Below are 17,970 nucleotides of genomic sequence, written 5' to 3' on the forward strand. Positions count from 1 at the left end.
TAGGCTTAGACTGTAGTCATCATTAGGGACCGAGCCCCAAATAGACCTAGGCAACCAAAAGACATCCTATTGAATATATCTTAACCCTATGCTACGCAGGGTTGCAATATATTTGCTCCCATCAAATGCTCCCCACTCGAGCTTTAAAATCCACTTTTAGATTTCAGAATATATTTTCATAGCTCAACTCATGAAAGAAGATTTTGTTTTAGTTTTTTTTGTTTTCATAGTATTTTTTGTACTTTCGAGGTGATAAGTGGACTTCAAATATTTTAATCAAGGTGGACCTTGAATTGTTTGATGGTGACTTTTGGTATTTTTATAATGTTAATCCTACACCCCAAATGATTAGACCGAGCCCCAAATATTCTTGGACCAAGATGAGCTTTGAGCATTTTATAATTTGTTTTGTCACTAGAATGCTTGGACCGGGATGAACCTTAGATTCTTGGATCATGGTGGCCATTGGCCCTTTTATTCTTTAATTTATCTTACACCTTAGATACTTGGACAAAAGGTGCTCCTTGGATTCTTGGACCGAGGTCGCCATTAGACTGTTATATTGTCAATCTTACACCTTGCATTGAGGTGCTCTAGGGATTCTTGGACCGAGGTGGCCTTTGGGTCTTTGGGTCTTTTCATACTCTTGTGAGTCTTGCACCTCGAAGCTTGGACCAAGGTGCACCGTGACCTTGTGTTCTTGGACTAAGGTGGCAAGTGGCCTTGTATATTCTTTATTTAGCACTTTGGATGGGTGCTCCTCGAATTCTTGGATCAAAGTTGCCATTGAGACTTTTTCAAAGGTATTTCATGGTCACCACCTCAAGTTTCCACGTCTAGTCATATGATTAATGTGACTTCTTTTTCTTATATAGTTCCCGATGCTGTGACCTTTTGTCTTGGGTATGATAGTGATCTTCTATTTAAGGATAATTAGCAAATAGACCAAGGTGACCTTCTCTTTCATGTGTATATTCTAAGCTTAATACCTCTATTTACTAATTTTAAAGAAAAATTTAAACTAAGATGTCTTGCTCTAAGGCTTTTTGTGAAGGTTATTTTCTGCCCTTATGTACTTTGTGATGATTATGTTAAGTGGGCCTATTTGACTATTTGTATTTGACTTATTTGGCCTTTCATACTCTTGAACTTAATCACTTTTCTGAGTGCGTCTATTTGGCCTTTTGTACTTGTCCATTCTTCCAAACATTGCCGTGTGGGATTTTTCCTTTAAGCATGTTGATGCAGTTTCCAATTTCCTCCATTATTAGGTCTTCTTGAAGGCCTGGCCAGTCTTGTCGCCTATTTGAGCTCTCCTTCTACCCCTTGGGTTATTCTCTAAAAAATATTTTCCGGTACACAAATTGCTAAAAAGAGAATATCTTGTCACATTATTATCATGAAACTTGGTTTACATTTATAACAACCTTTTGTTTTAATTGTATCTTCTATCTTTGTGATATATAGTTTTTGAACGATTTCCCCTTGCATATCAATGTATTGGCCCCATAAACCCATTAGTTTAATATTCCATCAAGCATACATCTATAAGAAAATTGATTTATGTAATTAAGTATGCAGGTACCCCATTTTGTTCGAGACATCATATAGCTCTTTTGACCACTATTTCTTTGTTTTAATTTTCAAAAAACATAAAATTAAGTCTAAAAGTTTTTGAACATAATCTCTAGAAAGGTTTTAAAAAACTATAAATGGCCATTTTTACTTTGACAATTTTTAATGGGTGTCAACTCCCTCATTGGGCCTATTGAAAGTTCTTTGCCAAGTAGACTCAAGGAGGGTGGAGTCTTGATTTTGGAGGGATTTTGCCATAATTTGCCTTTGAGTTGGTCAAATTACCAAAATGCCTCTAGCACCCATATGGGTGTTCCTGCATTGGAAATTAGAAATGGTGGTCCAATTTGTGCGTTTTGAGAGATGGGAGGAAGGTCAAGTGATTTTTGGGCTTACCATTTTAAGAAAGTTAATGCACTTTTTTTAATTTTTAAATAAGTTAACTCTTAAATCCCCATGGGGATTAATATCTAGTTGGTCCCCTACCCCCTGCTCTCCTTAACATTACTCTTCATGTGATTTTATATTTTGATTCCCAATCCATGGATATGTGTGATTTTAGATTTATAGCTTTCATATATATGTGTGTGTGTGTACGTCTTTGATAAAAAATTAAGAACCTTTTAAGAGATTATAGGGATTTATATAAGTAAATGTTAGGTTAGTTTTGAATGAGCTTATTATGTCAACTCTCATCAAAAGTGTAAAAGATATTGATAGAATTGTAGAAATCATAGAAGTAAAGAGAAAAGAGGGAGGTGAAAAGACTTAAATTAGAAGAGCTAAGGAGAGATAAAAAGGGAGGAGATTAAGGGGAAAAGAAAGTGAGAGAGAAAGAGATAAAGAGTAAAAGGGGTAAAACACATTTGGGCTTGTTTATTGCATGATGTTTGTTTGTTGAAGCTGGAGACATCTTATTAGATAGTTGTACCCTTATTTATACTCCATTGGGGTCAAACCTATATAAATTCTAAGGTTACAAATCATAAACTCAAGTCATAAATCATAATTATATATTCAGTATGTTTCTAAGCATTAAAAGCCTTATAAAAAAATTAGGATTGTTTCAAACATTAAATACCAAATTATCATAGTTGACATTCATACTTGTCGATGCTTATTATCTACCTTGTCACTTGATGACTAGGCGATCCTAGATGGCTGGACAACATTTGCCGTTTGGTGATTGGGAAATCTTCTTTACCTGGGTGGCTACTTATGATCTCTTTGCCTTGCCCGGTGGCTAGGCGATCAATGTCGCCTAATAGCTATGTGGCCTTTGTTGCTTGGAAGATATATGTTGATACTTTGGGTATTGTATTCTGATTGTTATGTATATACTATCTTCTACTATTAGGTTGTATAAATGAAATGACTATTTACTCGGTACCTAATGCGGGTCGGGTCATATGGGTGGTAATAGGATTGTTGATATGGCCGATTTGTGAATATTACTGATAACATGTGAATATTTATTATTGTTTATAAAAAAAAAAAAATCGGTACAACTACAATAACTATCGAACAACGATCCATATGAAGAATGGCGCTCGTATATCCTTAGACATGGGTCTTGACTTTCCCCTATTATAGAACCGTGTTTAACGCCCTATCTTTTGATATTCTTGGTTCACCAAGGTGGCATGTAACACACATTATTCGAGCAATTTTTTCATTGTGAGTCTTCAAGTGATTTTCCTAATTAGGATTGCCACCATTCTCTAAGAGAGTGCAAAAAGGCAATGCAAACAATGTGTTTAAGTGAGTGGGTTGACAAACATGTGTTGACAAAAAATGTAACTTGGATAGGAGAAGGATTTAGGAGGATTGTCATTTCAGGTGGGATTCATAAGCTCTTAATCATAAAATTTAGTACTTGAATTCATACAAGTGAGATATATACTTAGATGTGGATACAAAAGTATGGGTCCTATATTGCTTTATGAGACAAGACTCAAACATGATAAAAATGGTTGATGACTTTAAAATTGCATGTGGAATCCCTCGTATCCATTGGGCTTTGAACTTATAATACAAAAGTTGTTCTACTAAAAATTTTATTTCTCTAGGTATTCATTGGGTTTTGAACTTATAATACAAAAGTAGTTCTATTAAAAATTTTATGTCTGGTGGCCTTTTCAAGTCTACTCTCTCTCTTTCTCTCTCTCTCTCTCTCTCTCTCTCTCTCTCTCTCTCTCTCTCTCTCTCTCTCTCTTAAAATTTGGATGATAATAGAACTTTATATTAGTGAAATATTTCAAACTAGCATAAGAACTTGATGATCAAATTGATGAATTTATTTCAAATATATATATATATATATATATATATATATATATGTCTATCTCTGTGTGTGCTTATACATGTGCAAAACTAATTCAAATAGCTATTGTATTAGTTCAATCAATCAAGCAATAAAATAATAGTTAACCTTTGATTGATGCTAAACTAAGTTTAATTGAGTATTTGAGCATAATTTGATTGCTCTCCAATTTCAATCTCAAATTTGGTAGTAATCTCACTTTGGATAACATGAGAAAAAATCACATTCAACAAATTTGGTCTACTTTATTATAGGATAATCATGATTATAAAACTTACACACAAGGCATATACATAAATAAATTCCATTTTTATTTTTTTTTTATGTAAGAAGACAAGTTCGAGCAACTATCCCTTGCACATTGAAATAGAGGGGTAAAGGTGCATGACTCATTTCCTCAAGAGAATGATAACAAATATACCACAAAGACCCTAAAAAGTTCGTTCATGCCCCTCTAAATCCTCTTGTTCATTTAAATTCAAAGTCATGCTACTTAGTAACTATGGTTTACAAACTATACTGGATTGACACGAATTTGCTTTGATTAAACCTAAAATTAGAAATGAAGTCAATCAAGGTCTTATTGGCTAATTTAGTTTGAGTTGGTGCTAACCATCTTAAACAAGGGTTAGCCACAGCTAAACCTAGTTGTTTCTTTTGATGACCAACTTCATTGTTTATTTGTGACTTATAGCAACCCATGTTGAATTTATTTTAAAAAATTGAGGTGCAAAAATCCTAACGGGTTACCCCTCCAAACCAAGCTCAATAAAACAACTGGGATGTCAAATATCACTTAGTAATTAAGATGTCAATAAAACACTGTTGGGGAAATCTAGAATTGTTCGACTTGTGAAACCTCTCTCTCTCTCTCTCTCTCTCTCTCTCACACACACACACACACACACACACACACACACACACACACACACACATGTCCACACAAAAATTTAAAGAATAGAGAAAGGGTAAGTTGTAGTCTAATGACAAGTCTACATGGATCATTGCTTTTTGGTTTTAACTAAAAAAGTAGTGGATGTTTTATTGAAGTAGAAAAAGGTGAATAAAAGAAAAGAGGGGAAAAAGAGGAGAATGGTTGAGATTGATCTCTTGATGGGTTTGAATGGGTAACATGACCTTGGATTAGCATCAAGGACGGATTTTTAAGGAGCACCAAAGAGCTCTTTTTAGTGTTTGTGGTACCTTTGTTATGACTCTCAAAGGGACAAGTCACACATTGAAAACCTCCATCTTCTTCCTATATTCTGATGTGCTATTTTTTTTTATTTGTTTTATTTGTTTTTTTTTTTTTTTTTTTTTTGTAAAAGATGGCAGCACCTCCTAAATTTTATTAGAAAACCCCTCACTTATGGCAGAGGAAAACCGTGGTTACAATTTTGAGACTTTGGGACAACAAAAGCAAATTCCAAGACCCTAAAACTAACTTAATCAACATAAACCAAACCAAAAAATCAAACACCAGCAACCAAAAAAATTAAGAAACTAAACCACTAAAAGAGTAATAACACAAAACGTCATGAGCGCAAAGAAGGAAAACCCAACAAGTCTAATTGAATCATTCTCTTAACTTGCTGAGGAAGATCATCTTAGCAACTATATGATCAAGAAATACCAGATTCACCCTGTTTGGCAAAGAAATCTGCACTTTTATTCGCCTCCCTGTAAACATGTTCCACTTTGAACTGTATGCCTCTTAATGCTAGCATAAGTTCTTCCCACAAATCCCATAAGTTCCAAACCGAGCACTTCCCAGAATTTATCCACTGAACCAACAAAGCATAGTCACATGCAATCTCTACTTGATCAAATCCGAGATCTTTGCACAGACTAATCCCTAAAATAATCGCTTTCAATTCAACCATGTAATTTGTTCCATGACCCAATAATGAGGAAAAAGCTGCTTTAAATAAATATTTTTCATCTCTTATCACGCCTCCACCACCACAATTCCCTGGGTTACCTCTATACCTCCCATTCACAATCAATTTAACCCAACCTATCCTAGGTTTACACCATTTGACTACACGAAGAAGACGAATCCCCACATTTTTACTTGAATATTCAAAGCACGAAGGACTGCAATATCCGTGCAAGAAGCAGGTGCACATTTATTTAACTTGTCTGAAATGGATCTCAGCGACACAGTTCTCACCGAATCATGAATTGATTCCATCATGACTCTACATCGACGAGTCCAGAGTCTCCAGATGATGAGACTAGGTATAAGACCTACCAAAATGTCTAACTATGAGGCCCGTCTTGCACAACTAAATCAGACATTAACTCTACCTTTCCAAGTACTCGTTGCCATACAACTAACACCCAATGCCACTGCTGCTTTTTTCCATACCTCCTGAGTAAAAGATCCGGTGCAAAACACATGGTCTAGAGATTCAATCTTGGCATTTAAACAACAATCACATCGAGAGGCCATTTGGACACCTACTTCTTTAATACGAGTATCAACCGGAAGACAAGCAAACCAAGATTTTCACATACAAATTGACACCCTTTTTGACAACATAAGATGCCAGATCCATTTTGCAACTGAGAATTCCTCTTTATTTTGATGTGCTATGATTAATTGTTTGGATCACTATGCCCATGATGAGAAATGAGATTGAAAATCCTAAGTTTTGTATACGTCATATCATAATTTTTCATATGCTAAAGACAACTACATTCATACAAAATTTGTCTTGTCATATAGATGTATTTAATGCCAAATTTGGAATGGAACTCAAGTAATCAATTGAAGTTCAAATACAATTCTAGAGCAATCAGACCATGCTCAAGAACTTCACTACTGCACACAGTATGGCTTTATTGATTTCAAAATATATAATTGTCATTTTGATGTCTGCTTGATTGAAAATTTTTATGTACGTGTGTGCATATATATTCTATTATATTGGTTGGCTTTATTAGCTTGAATTAGAATTTAGGTTCACCCACCAATTTAAGGGATTTAATCAAGCCACTTGGGTTCATCCAGTTGGTTCTCAAAGTTTTAAAAGACCGAGTCTGCCAATGGAGGCATCAACCTCAACTTCTTCCTCCCTTCTTCTTCTTTGTTATGATAAATTTTCACCATTGTTTATTTATTAATTTGATAAATATCTCGACCATGATCCTTGTACACCTATCATTTTTTTTTTGATAACCGAAAACTCTAACCACCATCGCCATATTTTGGATACTATGGTGCGACACCAAGCCTAGAAAAGTGAAAGCCGTTCACCCATTGATACACCCCTATAATTCACCAACGTAATATTTTAAGAAAAAATCAAACCCGTGACCTTGAGATCACCAAAGTTACAAGTCGCCCTTACCACTTGAGCTGACTCAACTAGACCTTGTACACCCATCATTAGATCGCACATCTCATCTCTTATCTAATCATTCAACCAAACTTGTGAGAATAAGGGACGGCGAGAGTGCAAAGCTGTTTGTAGGTCAATTCTTGATTCCCCCAATGTTGAGGTTGTGCTAACTTTGGATACTGCCGGGGTGACATATGGCTGACCTTTAGTTGGCCGATTCACACTAGTTGACATTGAACTAACAACTTGAGCCTTAGTTGGCTTCATTTTTTGAAACGACTTGATGACTGATTCTGGTCAAACTAGCCAATCTAGTATAGTTCTTAAAAGTTTGTATTCGTTTTAACAGAACCGTAATTATGAAGGCTTTATTAATTGCATCATCTTGCACAGAAAATTGAAGGACTTCAAACAAGACTCTAGCAGGCACTTGACATTGAAAATTGAAATGTTTTCTTAAGCTTCGTTCTCTTTTCAGACTTTGTAAAATCTCATATGGAAGCTAATATAAATAAGAAATAATCTGCCAAAAGAAAAGCTTTAGAGAAATATGGCAACAAATAACATGACTGGCTGACCACCAATGACTTAAATAAAACTGAAGCCTGAGCACACGCTCTCATGGATTGATTTCCATGTTGTCAATAAGCCTGACATTTCCAAACCAGGCAGCAACGCAAAACACAACAGGACTCTTTACCTCTTCCACTGCTTCCAGACTTTCTTGCCCAACAATCTGCAAGTGAGTCACACAAGTAGAATTTTAGTAAACATGATTCATTCAGCTCTGATGCAAAATGCATTTATGGAATTGCACAGCACTCTGGTACAGTTGAATCTGATCCAACTGACATCTGCAGTGCATAAAGAATGTTCAATCCTTTTAGTTCTTTTTCCTAAAAGAAAAATGTTTTGCCTACATTTATTCCGTTCTGGGGTTTAAACTGAAGGTAAAATCACAATGAAGATAAAAAAGGTTCAGAGGAAATCCACAAAATGGGGTCTAAAAATTCAATGGAGTACAAGCATCAATTCAAAAGTGATGGCAACTACTGTTGATTTAAAATGAGCAAGTCTCAAATATGAATATGTGAGGGACACTAGGATTCAAATCAGAATGAAACTTCCCCTGAAACGAAAACTAAGAGGACAATGAAATTTCAAGAGGAAGGTAAGGCTAAAAAAATTGTCTGCATAAGAACTTGCACTAAGTTTTCAATCCTAACCTTTTTATGTCAAACAACATCTCCTGTGCAGGAGACCATGGCTGTATGGCCCTTGGGGGAGAAAAAGAGCCTAATTTATACTGTTTGACCCATTGTACGTGCATAGAAATCACATATCTGAACCACAAAAACCAGCTACTAAAAGTATATAAATTGCAAATGAAAACAGGCAAACATAAGAGGAAACAGAGAAAAAAGTGTTTAGATAGAGATGCCAGTGTTAATGCAATGTGTTGATGTAAAGAATGTTTCTAGAATAAACAGATTGCAACAGCTTAAAAATCAATCTGAGAAATTTACCACAAAGCTTTCATAAAAATTTGCCATCAATGTGAGTTTCACTACTTATATGTTAATTGCGTTTCCAGTTAATAATAGTATATGTGTTTTCTTTCATTAGTGAAAAACTGTGAACTTGTTTTGTTGTGCAGCAAAATCAGTATGAACATAAACAGATCAAGAAAAAGATGTTGCATGCCCACCTCAGCATAATCAATTTTCCCACCAACTTCATGTATTGCTTGGATGACCGAGTCTCTCAATGCACTGCAATTAGCTTGACCATTTTCTGCAGCAGATTTAGCTCTAGACAGTGACCTGTTTATCAACAATGCCTGTAGGAGACCCAAAGAAGAAAACATATGGGTTCTGTCGGAACTCAGGGAACACAGAAGAGAAAAAGAATATAAGGAAACCACTTTTTAATTTGGTGGTCAAGGAAAATAAGAAAGAAAGTAAAATATATGCTAAATCATTGAATAAAAATTTAAATTACAACCCATAACTTTACTTTTTCTTAATTTTCAAACGTATTTCAATAAATCTTTTTTTTTTTTTTGATAACATGGTAACTCCAGCCACCGACAAGCCTTGGGAGCCCCCCCTCCCGGTGCGGCACCAAACCCACGGGGTGGCAGTCTTCCCCCCTGGTTCGCCACCTAGGTAAATTGGACGCAGTCACAGCTTATACACGCTTGGGCTGGACATTCAGGAAACGGCAATAAATCTTCATTCTTAATCACATTTGTGATAGAGAGAGAATACAATGAAAAACTGGTTTCCATCTTATTTTTTTTCTTTCCTTTCCTCCCCTCACAAAATCCTTTATCCAAGCAGGAGTATAAGTTTTTCTTCCTCAAAACTAGCCCGAGGAAAATTTCAAAAGGATTATGATAATGCTACTTTCAACAAGGCAACTTGATAAGACTATTGATCAATGTTAAAGGCAAAGGCATGCAGCAAGGTGTTTGACCCTTGCGAGGCAAGGCGTAAGCCTTAAGGTGTTGAGGTGTAAGCCTTTTGAGAATTTTATTTTTAGATAGAAATATGTAAATAAATAACATATACTTTAAAAAATAAAAAAATAAAGAAAAAATCACAATTTAAATGTTAAAAAAATCAAATATAATTTTTCAACTACTTGTTGGCCATTGCTAACTTGGATTCATTACGTATATCATGACAATAGGTAGCTATAACATTACATAGTTCAAATTATTTTCAAAATCTAAGATACAACTCTCAACAATTTTGAAAGGTTGAGGTTAAGAGTTTTAGAAATCAAACTCATATTATGACATTCTTTTTATATAAATATGTAGTTAAATTTTCTAATTAAATTAACTCGAGAATTACACACCAAAATGCATGAGCCTCAACTAAAAAGGCACAAAAGGTGTGCCTTTTTTGTACAAATGTGTAAACCTTAGTGTCTAATGCGTTAGCCCTTCTAGGATTTCGTACTTTAGATTGAGCCTCAAGGCGCTTTAGGCATGCCTTGCCTTGAGGCAAGGCTCAATTAAGCCTTTTAAAACATTGAGATTGATAATGGTCACAAGTGGGAACTAGAGCCATGTTTAGAGTTGGGTAGTGCCCATCTTGTTTTGATGGATTTGGAAAGAAAGAAAATAAGGGACTGTTTTAAAGATGAGGAAATCTAAATTATTAATTTAGAAGGGCATTTTAAAAAAGATAAAAATTATTATGGGGTCTGTGCTTTGTGTGGAAGTACATTTGTCTTCTCTTGATTTCGGTTAATTCTTTTTTTATTTTTTTAAGGATGTAGGCTTTTTTTTTTTTACCTCATATATATTTCACATGTACAAGGGCAGATATCCCTCATCCTTTATATTTAAATTTTGTTACTCATAAAAAGAAAATGATTTTTTTATTTTCCAAAATAATTAAGGGTTCAACTAATTGATATCAAACCCTTTCTTGATCAACTGATCAAGGACATATGGTACCACCATTCTACATCACACCAACATTTTGCTTTCAGTGCTAGATAATTTTCAAATGTGCTAAATGAAAATTTTCAACTAGGCTAGATGCAAAGAAAAATTAGCGAGATTAAACAAACAGTAAGATTAGCACTGGGAAGAACCTTTTGCCTCTGGTCAGATGAGAGGTGCACATTTCGGGAGCTCATCGCAAGGCCGTCATGATCACGAACTATGTCAGAACCTATCACCTTGATCGAAAAATCAAGATCTCGAACCTGTAGAAAAGTTCGCCAAACAAGAATCAATTAGTAGCACTAATTTTACCTCTTTAATATTCCAAGGACATCATTCCACCCATATCTCACTCAGAAAGAAAAAACAACTTTTGACTTGGTGGATCTGAGCGTTTGACAATTTAGACTTCAGAACTGGTCTCAACCCCACAATTGAGCTATTCAAGCCCCAAAAGAAAATTTATACAAAACTTTTTTTCCTGGGAACCAAACCAAACCACTAACGTTTGAAATCTCTGGCTTGAATTGGATATATTTAATTGGCAATTTGAATTTCAATAAAGAAAAGAGAGAAAAAGAACTCATCTAATGTATTACACAAATTTCTTAATTTTAACGTTTAATTGACAAGACAACAAAGATGTAATAAACTCCCATTTTCAGTTTCTGTTTCTCCTGTCGTCTTTTATAACTAAAATCCAGCAAGTAATGGGTCGAAAATATAATAATTAGCAGTACTAAAACTGAGCAAAAAATCATCAAAACTCACCATTCGCTGAACAATCCGCCATTGCTGATAATCCTTCTTCCCAAACACGGCCACATCCGGTTCCACTATATTGAACAATTTGGTAACAACAGTGGCAACCCCTCTGAAGAAAACAGGCCTGCTCTTTCCACACATACCCTTTTCCAACCTCTCCACTCTGACCCAAGTCTCATGCACCAATCCCCTCTCCTCCACACACGACACAACCCCACCACGCTCGCAATTCCTGTTGTTACCAGAGCCAGATACCCCATAGTCATATAGATTTTGGGGGCGAAAAACAACATCAACACCGCCAGGAACAGCCATAAGCTTCTGAAGATCGCCATTAAAATCAGATGGGTATGTGGAGAGATCCTCGGAGGGAGAGAACTGACCTGGGTTGACATAGATTGAGACCACAATGAAGTGAGTGTGCTTCCGGGCTTCTGTGACGAGGGAGATGTGGCCTTGGTGAAGGTAACCCATGGTGGGTACGAGACCAACGGTCTTGCCTTGGGCCCTCATCGTCCTCGACCATCTTCTCATCTGGTCCCTGTCCGTGATTACCTCTGGTTCTCTCAGCGCCATCAGGAAATTATTAGACAGAGGGTTGTGCGAGTGTTTGATTCTAAATATCAATCAAATAGTCTGTTCAGTAATCGGACAGGGGTTCGGTTTGCTTTGAATCTCGATCGATCCATTTATAGGTTGGAAGGGTAGGTTCTAGGAATCTGCACTGAAATAGTGGAATGGAAGGAGTTTTTTTTTTTTTGTTTTCATTTTATTATTTAATAAACTATTAAATAAGAGTTTGTTTGTGTAAAAGTTCAAATATTTGGAGAATTGCTGCCTTACCTTAAAAACAGGTATATGCGTGTATTTATAGAGATGTAAAAAATATTCTTATTACAACTAAATTATGAAAAGATAGGAATAGAGGAATACATTTGAATTCAAATATTTAAATTTAAATCGATTACATATCTAAACAATATATCAAGAATCTTAAAAAATATTTGAACTGATTTTCGTGTAACTGCATATCAAGAATCCTGAAAAATATTTGAATTGATTTTCTTGATTTTCGTGTAACTGCTTTGTGAAGAACCGCTGGTTGTTGTTGTGGATAAGTCTATAACATGCCCCCTCAAGCTTAACTGTGCAGATGCAATGTTCAGCTTGTCACGAAAAAGAGAGAACCGAGAGGAAGATAGGGGCTTGGTAAATATATCAACGATCTGATCTTTGGTAGAAATGAAGCGGATGTCTAATGTACCACAAGCAACCATATCTCGAACAAAATGAAAATCTATCTCAACATGTTTGGTTCGAGCATGAAAAACCGGATTTGAGGATAAATATGTGGCACCAATATTGTCACACCAAAGAATTGGAGTTGTAGAGGGAAGCATCTCAAGCTCAGTCAGAAGAGAACATAACCATGTGATCTCAGCTGCGGTATTTGCTAATGCTTTATATTCAGCTTCAGTGCTTGAGCGAGCTACAGTAGCTTGCTTCTTACAACTCCAAGAAATTAGATTATCCCCAAGAAAAACACAGTAGCCACCTGTGGAGCGTCGATCATCCCTACTTCCAGCCCAGTCCGCATCAGAGTAGGCTTGCAGTGAAAGGGAATGCGACTTGTGAAATTGGAGACCAAAATCCACGGTGTGCTTGGGGTAGCACAACAAGCGCTTGGCTGACTACCAATGACGGATTGTGGCTCGTGAAGAAACTGAGAGAGCTTGTTTACCGTGAATGCTATATCTGGTCTGGTGATGTAGAGATATTGAAGAGCACCAATAGTGCTTCTATAAAGTGTTGGGTCCGAAAATGCTTCACCTTCATAAGTCGAGAGTGTCGTTGCTGTGGCCATAGGAGTCTGAACTGGTTTTGCTTCTAACATATTGGTACGTTTCAGGATATCCATGATATATCGATGTTGAGATAGAATGAAGCCCTTGGAATTTTGAATCATTTCAACACCAAGAAAAAAATGTAAAGGACCCAAATTTTTAACAGCAAAGTCATTGTGCAATGTGGATAGCAAATCATCAATAACTGACCGTTTATTGCTTGTGATGAGAATATCATCCACATATATAAGCATAAATATTCTGACCGTGGAGGATGTATAAACAAACAAGGAAGTGTCGGATCCTGAGTATTCTTCAGCTTTAATATTCAAATTAGCAAGTTCTGAAGTAAGATGATGTTTCGCACCTGAGTCTGGGTACCAAGTTGCATCAGTTGAATTTTGGGAAGTTGATACATATGCTTGGCCTTGAGAGGAATCTCGCTGGTACGATTCATCACACCTGTAATAACAGTCCAACGCCACATGACTCGTTTTTTTGCAAACTTGGCAAACGGGACGAGAGTTGTTGGAAGAGGATGAAGAACTTCGACCATGCCCCTTGCCTTGGTTGTTTCGAGATGGTGAATTCTGATAATTGCTTCGTCCATTGTGACTTGGAGAGCCGCGACGATTGCCACGACCACCACGATTTGTGGTGTTGCGGGATGTGAAATTGGCATTAGCGACAGTTAGATCAATTGTGGCTTGATGCTGCTCCAATCGCTTTTCATGAGCAAGAAGATAACCATAGAGGTCTTCAATGGAAAGAGGTTCAACTCTAGTGGTAACAGATGTGAAAAAGGAGTCATAATCCGGTCCAAGGCTTGCAAGAAGAAAAGAAACAAGCTCATAATTGTTTAATGATTGATCAACAGCAACAAGGGTATTGGTGAGGTTGGTAAATTGCTGAAAATAATCAGCAATTGAGAGGTTGGCTTTTTTGAGAGTAGCGAGCTGAAAGTGTATATTGGTGATTCGGGCATGAGAGGAGGAGGAAAACATGCGTTCTAGTGCAAGCCATATTTCGCGCGAGGTGGTGCATTTAACTACATGAGATAGAATTTTTTCCGTGAGGGAGGAGGTAAGGACACTCAGAATAAGTTGATCTTGAACGTGCCAAGAATGGAAGGCAGGATTTGGAATGATTTGGGTTGAGTTGTCACTTTTGGAAATATAAGTAGGTGGTGCCAGTAGGGAGCCATCAACATAGCCGAATAAATGAGTGCCTTTAAGGTAGGGAACAATTTGGGCATGCCAAAGTAAGTAGTTGTTACAACTTAGCTTGATGGTGATAAATGAGTGAGTAGTAAGAGAGGTGGGTGGGGATGGAACAAGAGCAGAGGTGGAGGAGGCCATTGGGATCAGATGTTGGTCACTTAGGCTCTGATACTATGTGAAAGCTCAAATATTTGGAGAATTGCTGTCTTACCTTAAAAACAGGTATAGGCGTGTATTTATAGAGATGTAAAAAATATTCTTGTTACAACTGAATCATGAAAAGATAGGAATAGAGGAATACATTTGAATTTAAATCGATTACATATCTAAACAACATATCAAGAATCTTAGAAAATATTTGAATTGATCTTCGTGTAACTGCATATCAAGAATCCTGGAAAATATTTGAACTGATCTTCGTGATCTTCGTGTAACTACTTTGTGAAAAGCTGCTGGTTGTTGCTGTGGATAAGTCTCTAATAGTTTGGTACAAAATTTTCCATTTGTGCATCCCAAATCTCGTTGAATGGTCCATCGAGATTTGAAGAAAACTTGCTAGACCATCCAACGAGTTTTAAATGGTCATGGCTCTTTGTGTGTTGACGCGTGACACTTAAATGGTCTAGCGAGTTTTAATTGGGAAATGAAACACGTGACAAAACTCGCTGAATGAGGGCGTTTCAAGTCTCCTTCCTCCTCCATTCCTTGTAAACTTGCAGAGAGCATAAATGAGAGGACAACAGCAGCAGGCTAGATATTGGACTTGCAGCAAGTGACCGTTGGAGGGAGGGATGAAGAATGTAGCTCGTAGCAGGTGACTATTGGAGGGAGGAAGGTATAAAAAAGGGGAGATTAGGTATGTCAAAACCCTAAACACTTCGGTTAATAACTCTTCAATTGTTAGTTTCATTCAAGGATTCAGTAGTTTGATTGGAAAATTTATTATTTAGATTCGTAAATTAGTATTTGGTTTGAAAGATTTATTATTTGGAATCTGCATTCGAAAACTCCTAATTGAAGGTTAGGTTTTATCCTGTTATTTGTATTTGAATTTGAATTTTTTAATTTGCTATATATTTAATGTGTTAATTTGCTGTTATTTAATCTTAGGTTAATTTGTTGTAATTTAATATGAGGCTAGGGTTGAATTTGTTTATTGAATTTTACTTAATTTAATTTTAGTTAATTATTCAACCACACAAAGCCTCATAGTTCAAAATATTTTGTAAGCTTAATTATATATACACATACTTATATATATAAAGTGCATTGTACATAATTGTATGTGAATAATATTTATAATCTTAGTGAAGTATAGAGATAAAATAATATACTAATAGATTGTCATAATTTGATTTTAAAATATTAAAATATAACGATTGATAATTTTTTTATATTATATTATGTTTCAAATTATAAAATACAAACATAGATATGAGATGCTATCATGAGACTGAATAAAAAAATAAGAAAGATCCATTAAAATATAGTATATGATATGTTCCAAATGCTCGTGGGCAACATATTATGCAAAAATAGATAAGAAGAAATATGATATGTTCCAAATGCTCGTGGGCAACATATTATGCAAAAATAGATAGGAAGAAAAGTATTTTTACTTGAGATTGTTTTTTATTTATTTAAATGTTGCGAATCTTTAAAAAATAATTGTATATTAATAAAAAAAAAAATGGCAGATGTTGTTGGGTTAGGGTTTGGTGGGGAGGAAGAAGGCAGAGCATTAATTGGTGGGGGCCCATCATCCACAATTATTGATCGCGTGGACCGCCGCCTTGTCGTTTCCAACTGGATGGAGTCCTTTCCTATTTTAAAGAATAAAAAAAGACACTTCATCAACTAGTATGAGGTTACCTATATTGGCATTTTAAAATATTATAATTCTCATATTTCAAAATAACATTTTGGACTACTTCCAAAATAAGTTTCTTTGTAAGATTGGGTCATTGGGTTTTTTCTCACAATGCAAATCTCCCTTTTTTAAAATTTCCTTCCCTTTTACTCTTTTCCTTATTATTATTATTATTATTATTATTATTATTATTATTATTATTATTATTATCCATAAATAAATTTTTCGGGTCTCTACATTAGTAACTTTTGAGGGCAAATAAGTTTGCAACTCTTGGCTCCAATTCTTGGTACTCAAAGTATAGGGTTAGAATTATATTTGTTAAATTGGAAATTTAGGGATAGAGGAAAGAATAAAATACAAAGACCACAAAAGAGAGTAGAGTTTATTGATTTGAAAATTGACATCTTTATCACAGCATCTATTTGGGCATTTAAAAGAGTCTATTAGCAAGCTTCTAAAAGTGTTTGATTAAAGTCTATAAAGCTTAATGTTGCGACGTCCCGGAGCGCAGGTGCCCCGGGGTGGCGAAATAAAAATTATGGTTTAAATTTTTGGGAAAACAGAAATGGAGTCGTCACTAACCTTTTAGTGTTGTTAGAACACTTAATTACTGTCCAGTTAAGGGTAGAATTGATTTGCGTTACCAAAGTTGGGATCGGGAGTTCGATTACGCGAGGGGAAGGTACGAGCACCCCCTACGCGCCCGTTCTTATGAACGGTACCTAATTAATTATGAAATTATCCCACAGTAAATTTAAAAAGTCTTTAAAATTACTCATTTTTAGTAAATTTTTGAAATACACACAAAAAAATATATATAATATATATTCCCTCAGAACCAAAGTACGTGAAGTCTGAAAGCTCATACCCTCTCGTTAATATTATAGGAGAAAAAAATCAACAAAATATTTTATAAAAATAAATACCATAGTACATATAAGGTCAAATAACAAAAATACTAAAAATAGTAATAATAATATTAATAATGATAAGAATAATAACAATAATAAGACTATAATAATAAATCATGCCATAATAATAATAATAATAAAAAGTACTAATAATTGTAATGACCCAAATAATAATAATGTAATTTAAATAAAGAGGAAGGGAAATTGTCAGGGTCTCGTAGACAAATATAGGGGATTCGTCGACAAGGGTATAAGAGGACCTCGTCGACGAAGACAAGACTTATCAGCAAGAAGATACCGAGAGAGGGTTTTGGGGAAGTCTGATACTCGTCGACGAAGGTGCAAGTTCGTCAATGAACTTTCTACATGACTCGTCGACGAGGTGATGTGTCTAGTAGACGAATCCAGTCCTATAAATATCAAAAACTCGAATTTAAACTTAAAAATTAAGAAATCTCTCTCTCACACACACACACACTCTCTCTCTCTCCCTTCGGCTCCCTCCTCTTCTCCCTTCGATTTTGGGCCAGATTTCCGCCGATTCGACGATCTGAAGGCACCACGATGCTCCTAGAGAAGTTCTCTGCATATTTGCTATAGCGGATCGTCGGTGGAACTCCGTTGAAAATCATCCCTGAGTTAAGGTAAG

The 17,970-nt window shown here is 35.7% G+C and overlaps 1 protein-coding gene across 2 annotated transcripts; it reads right to left on the bottom strand.

The window, feature by feature from the left end:
* Nucleotides 1-7,585: 7,585 nt before the first annotated feature.
* On the bottom strand, nt 7,586-12,314 carry LOC131155472 (pantoate--beta-alanine ligase). 2 transcript variants are annotated; one of them, XM_058108638.1, is made up of 4 exons: nt 11,480-12,314; nt 10,858-10,971; nt 8,954-9,085; nt 7,586-7,981 (listed from the first exon to the last, which is right to left on the bottom strand). In XM_058108638.1, exons 1-4 carry the CDS (start codon nt 12,047-12,049, stop codon nt 7,865-7,867), a joined length of 933 nt encoding a protein of 310 aa, XP_057964621.1. In that variant the 5' UTR covers nt 12,050-12,314; the 3' UTR covers nt 7,586-7,864. The 2 variants fall into 2 exon arrangements, with proteins under 2 accessions (XP_057964621.1, XP_057964622.1); XM_058108639.1 differs by lacking the exon at nt 7,586-7,981 and adding an exon at nt 8,532-8,588 and having other exon boundaries at nt 11,480-12,281.
* Nucleotides 12,315-17,970: the final 5,656 nt, after the last annotated feature.

The sequence above is a fragment of the Malania oleifera genome, chromosome 5 (genome assembly GCF_029873635.1).
Source record: "Malania oleifera isolate guangnan ecotype guangnan chromosome 5, ASM2987363v1, whole genome shotgun sequence".
Taxonomy (NCBI): Eukaryota; Viridiplantae; Streptophyta; class Magnoliopsida; order Santalales; family Ximeniaceae; genus Malania; species Malania oleifera.

Bases quoted from the DNA above. Each gene is read 5' to 3' on its own strand.
- LOC131155472 (XM_058108638.1), bottom strand. From the start codon at position 12,049: ATGGCGCTGAGAGAACCAGAGGTAATCACGGACAGGGACCAGATGAGA. The intron at 10,972-11,479 runs GTGAGTTTTGAT...ACTTTTCTACAG, and splicing joins GGCGGATTGTTCAGCGAATG to GTTCGAGATCTTGATTTTTC. The intron at 9,086-10,857 runs GTTCTTCCCAGT...GGTCTCCTACAG, and splicing joins CATCTGACCAGAGGCAAAAG to GCATTGTTGATAAACAGGTC.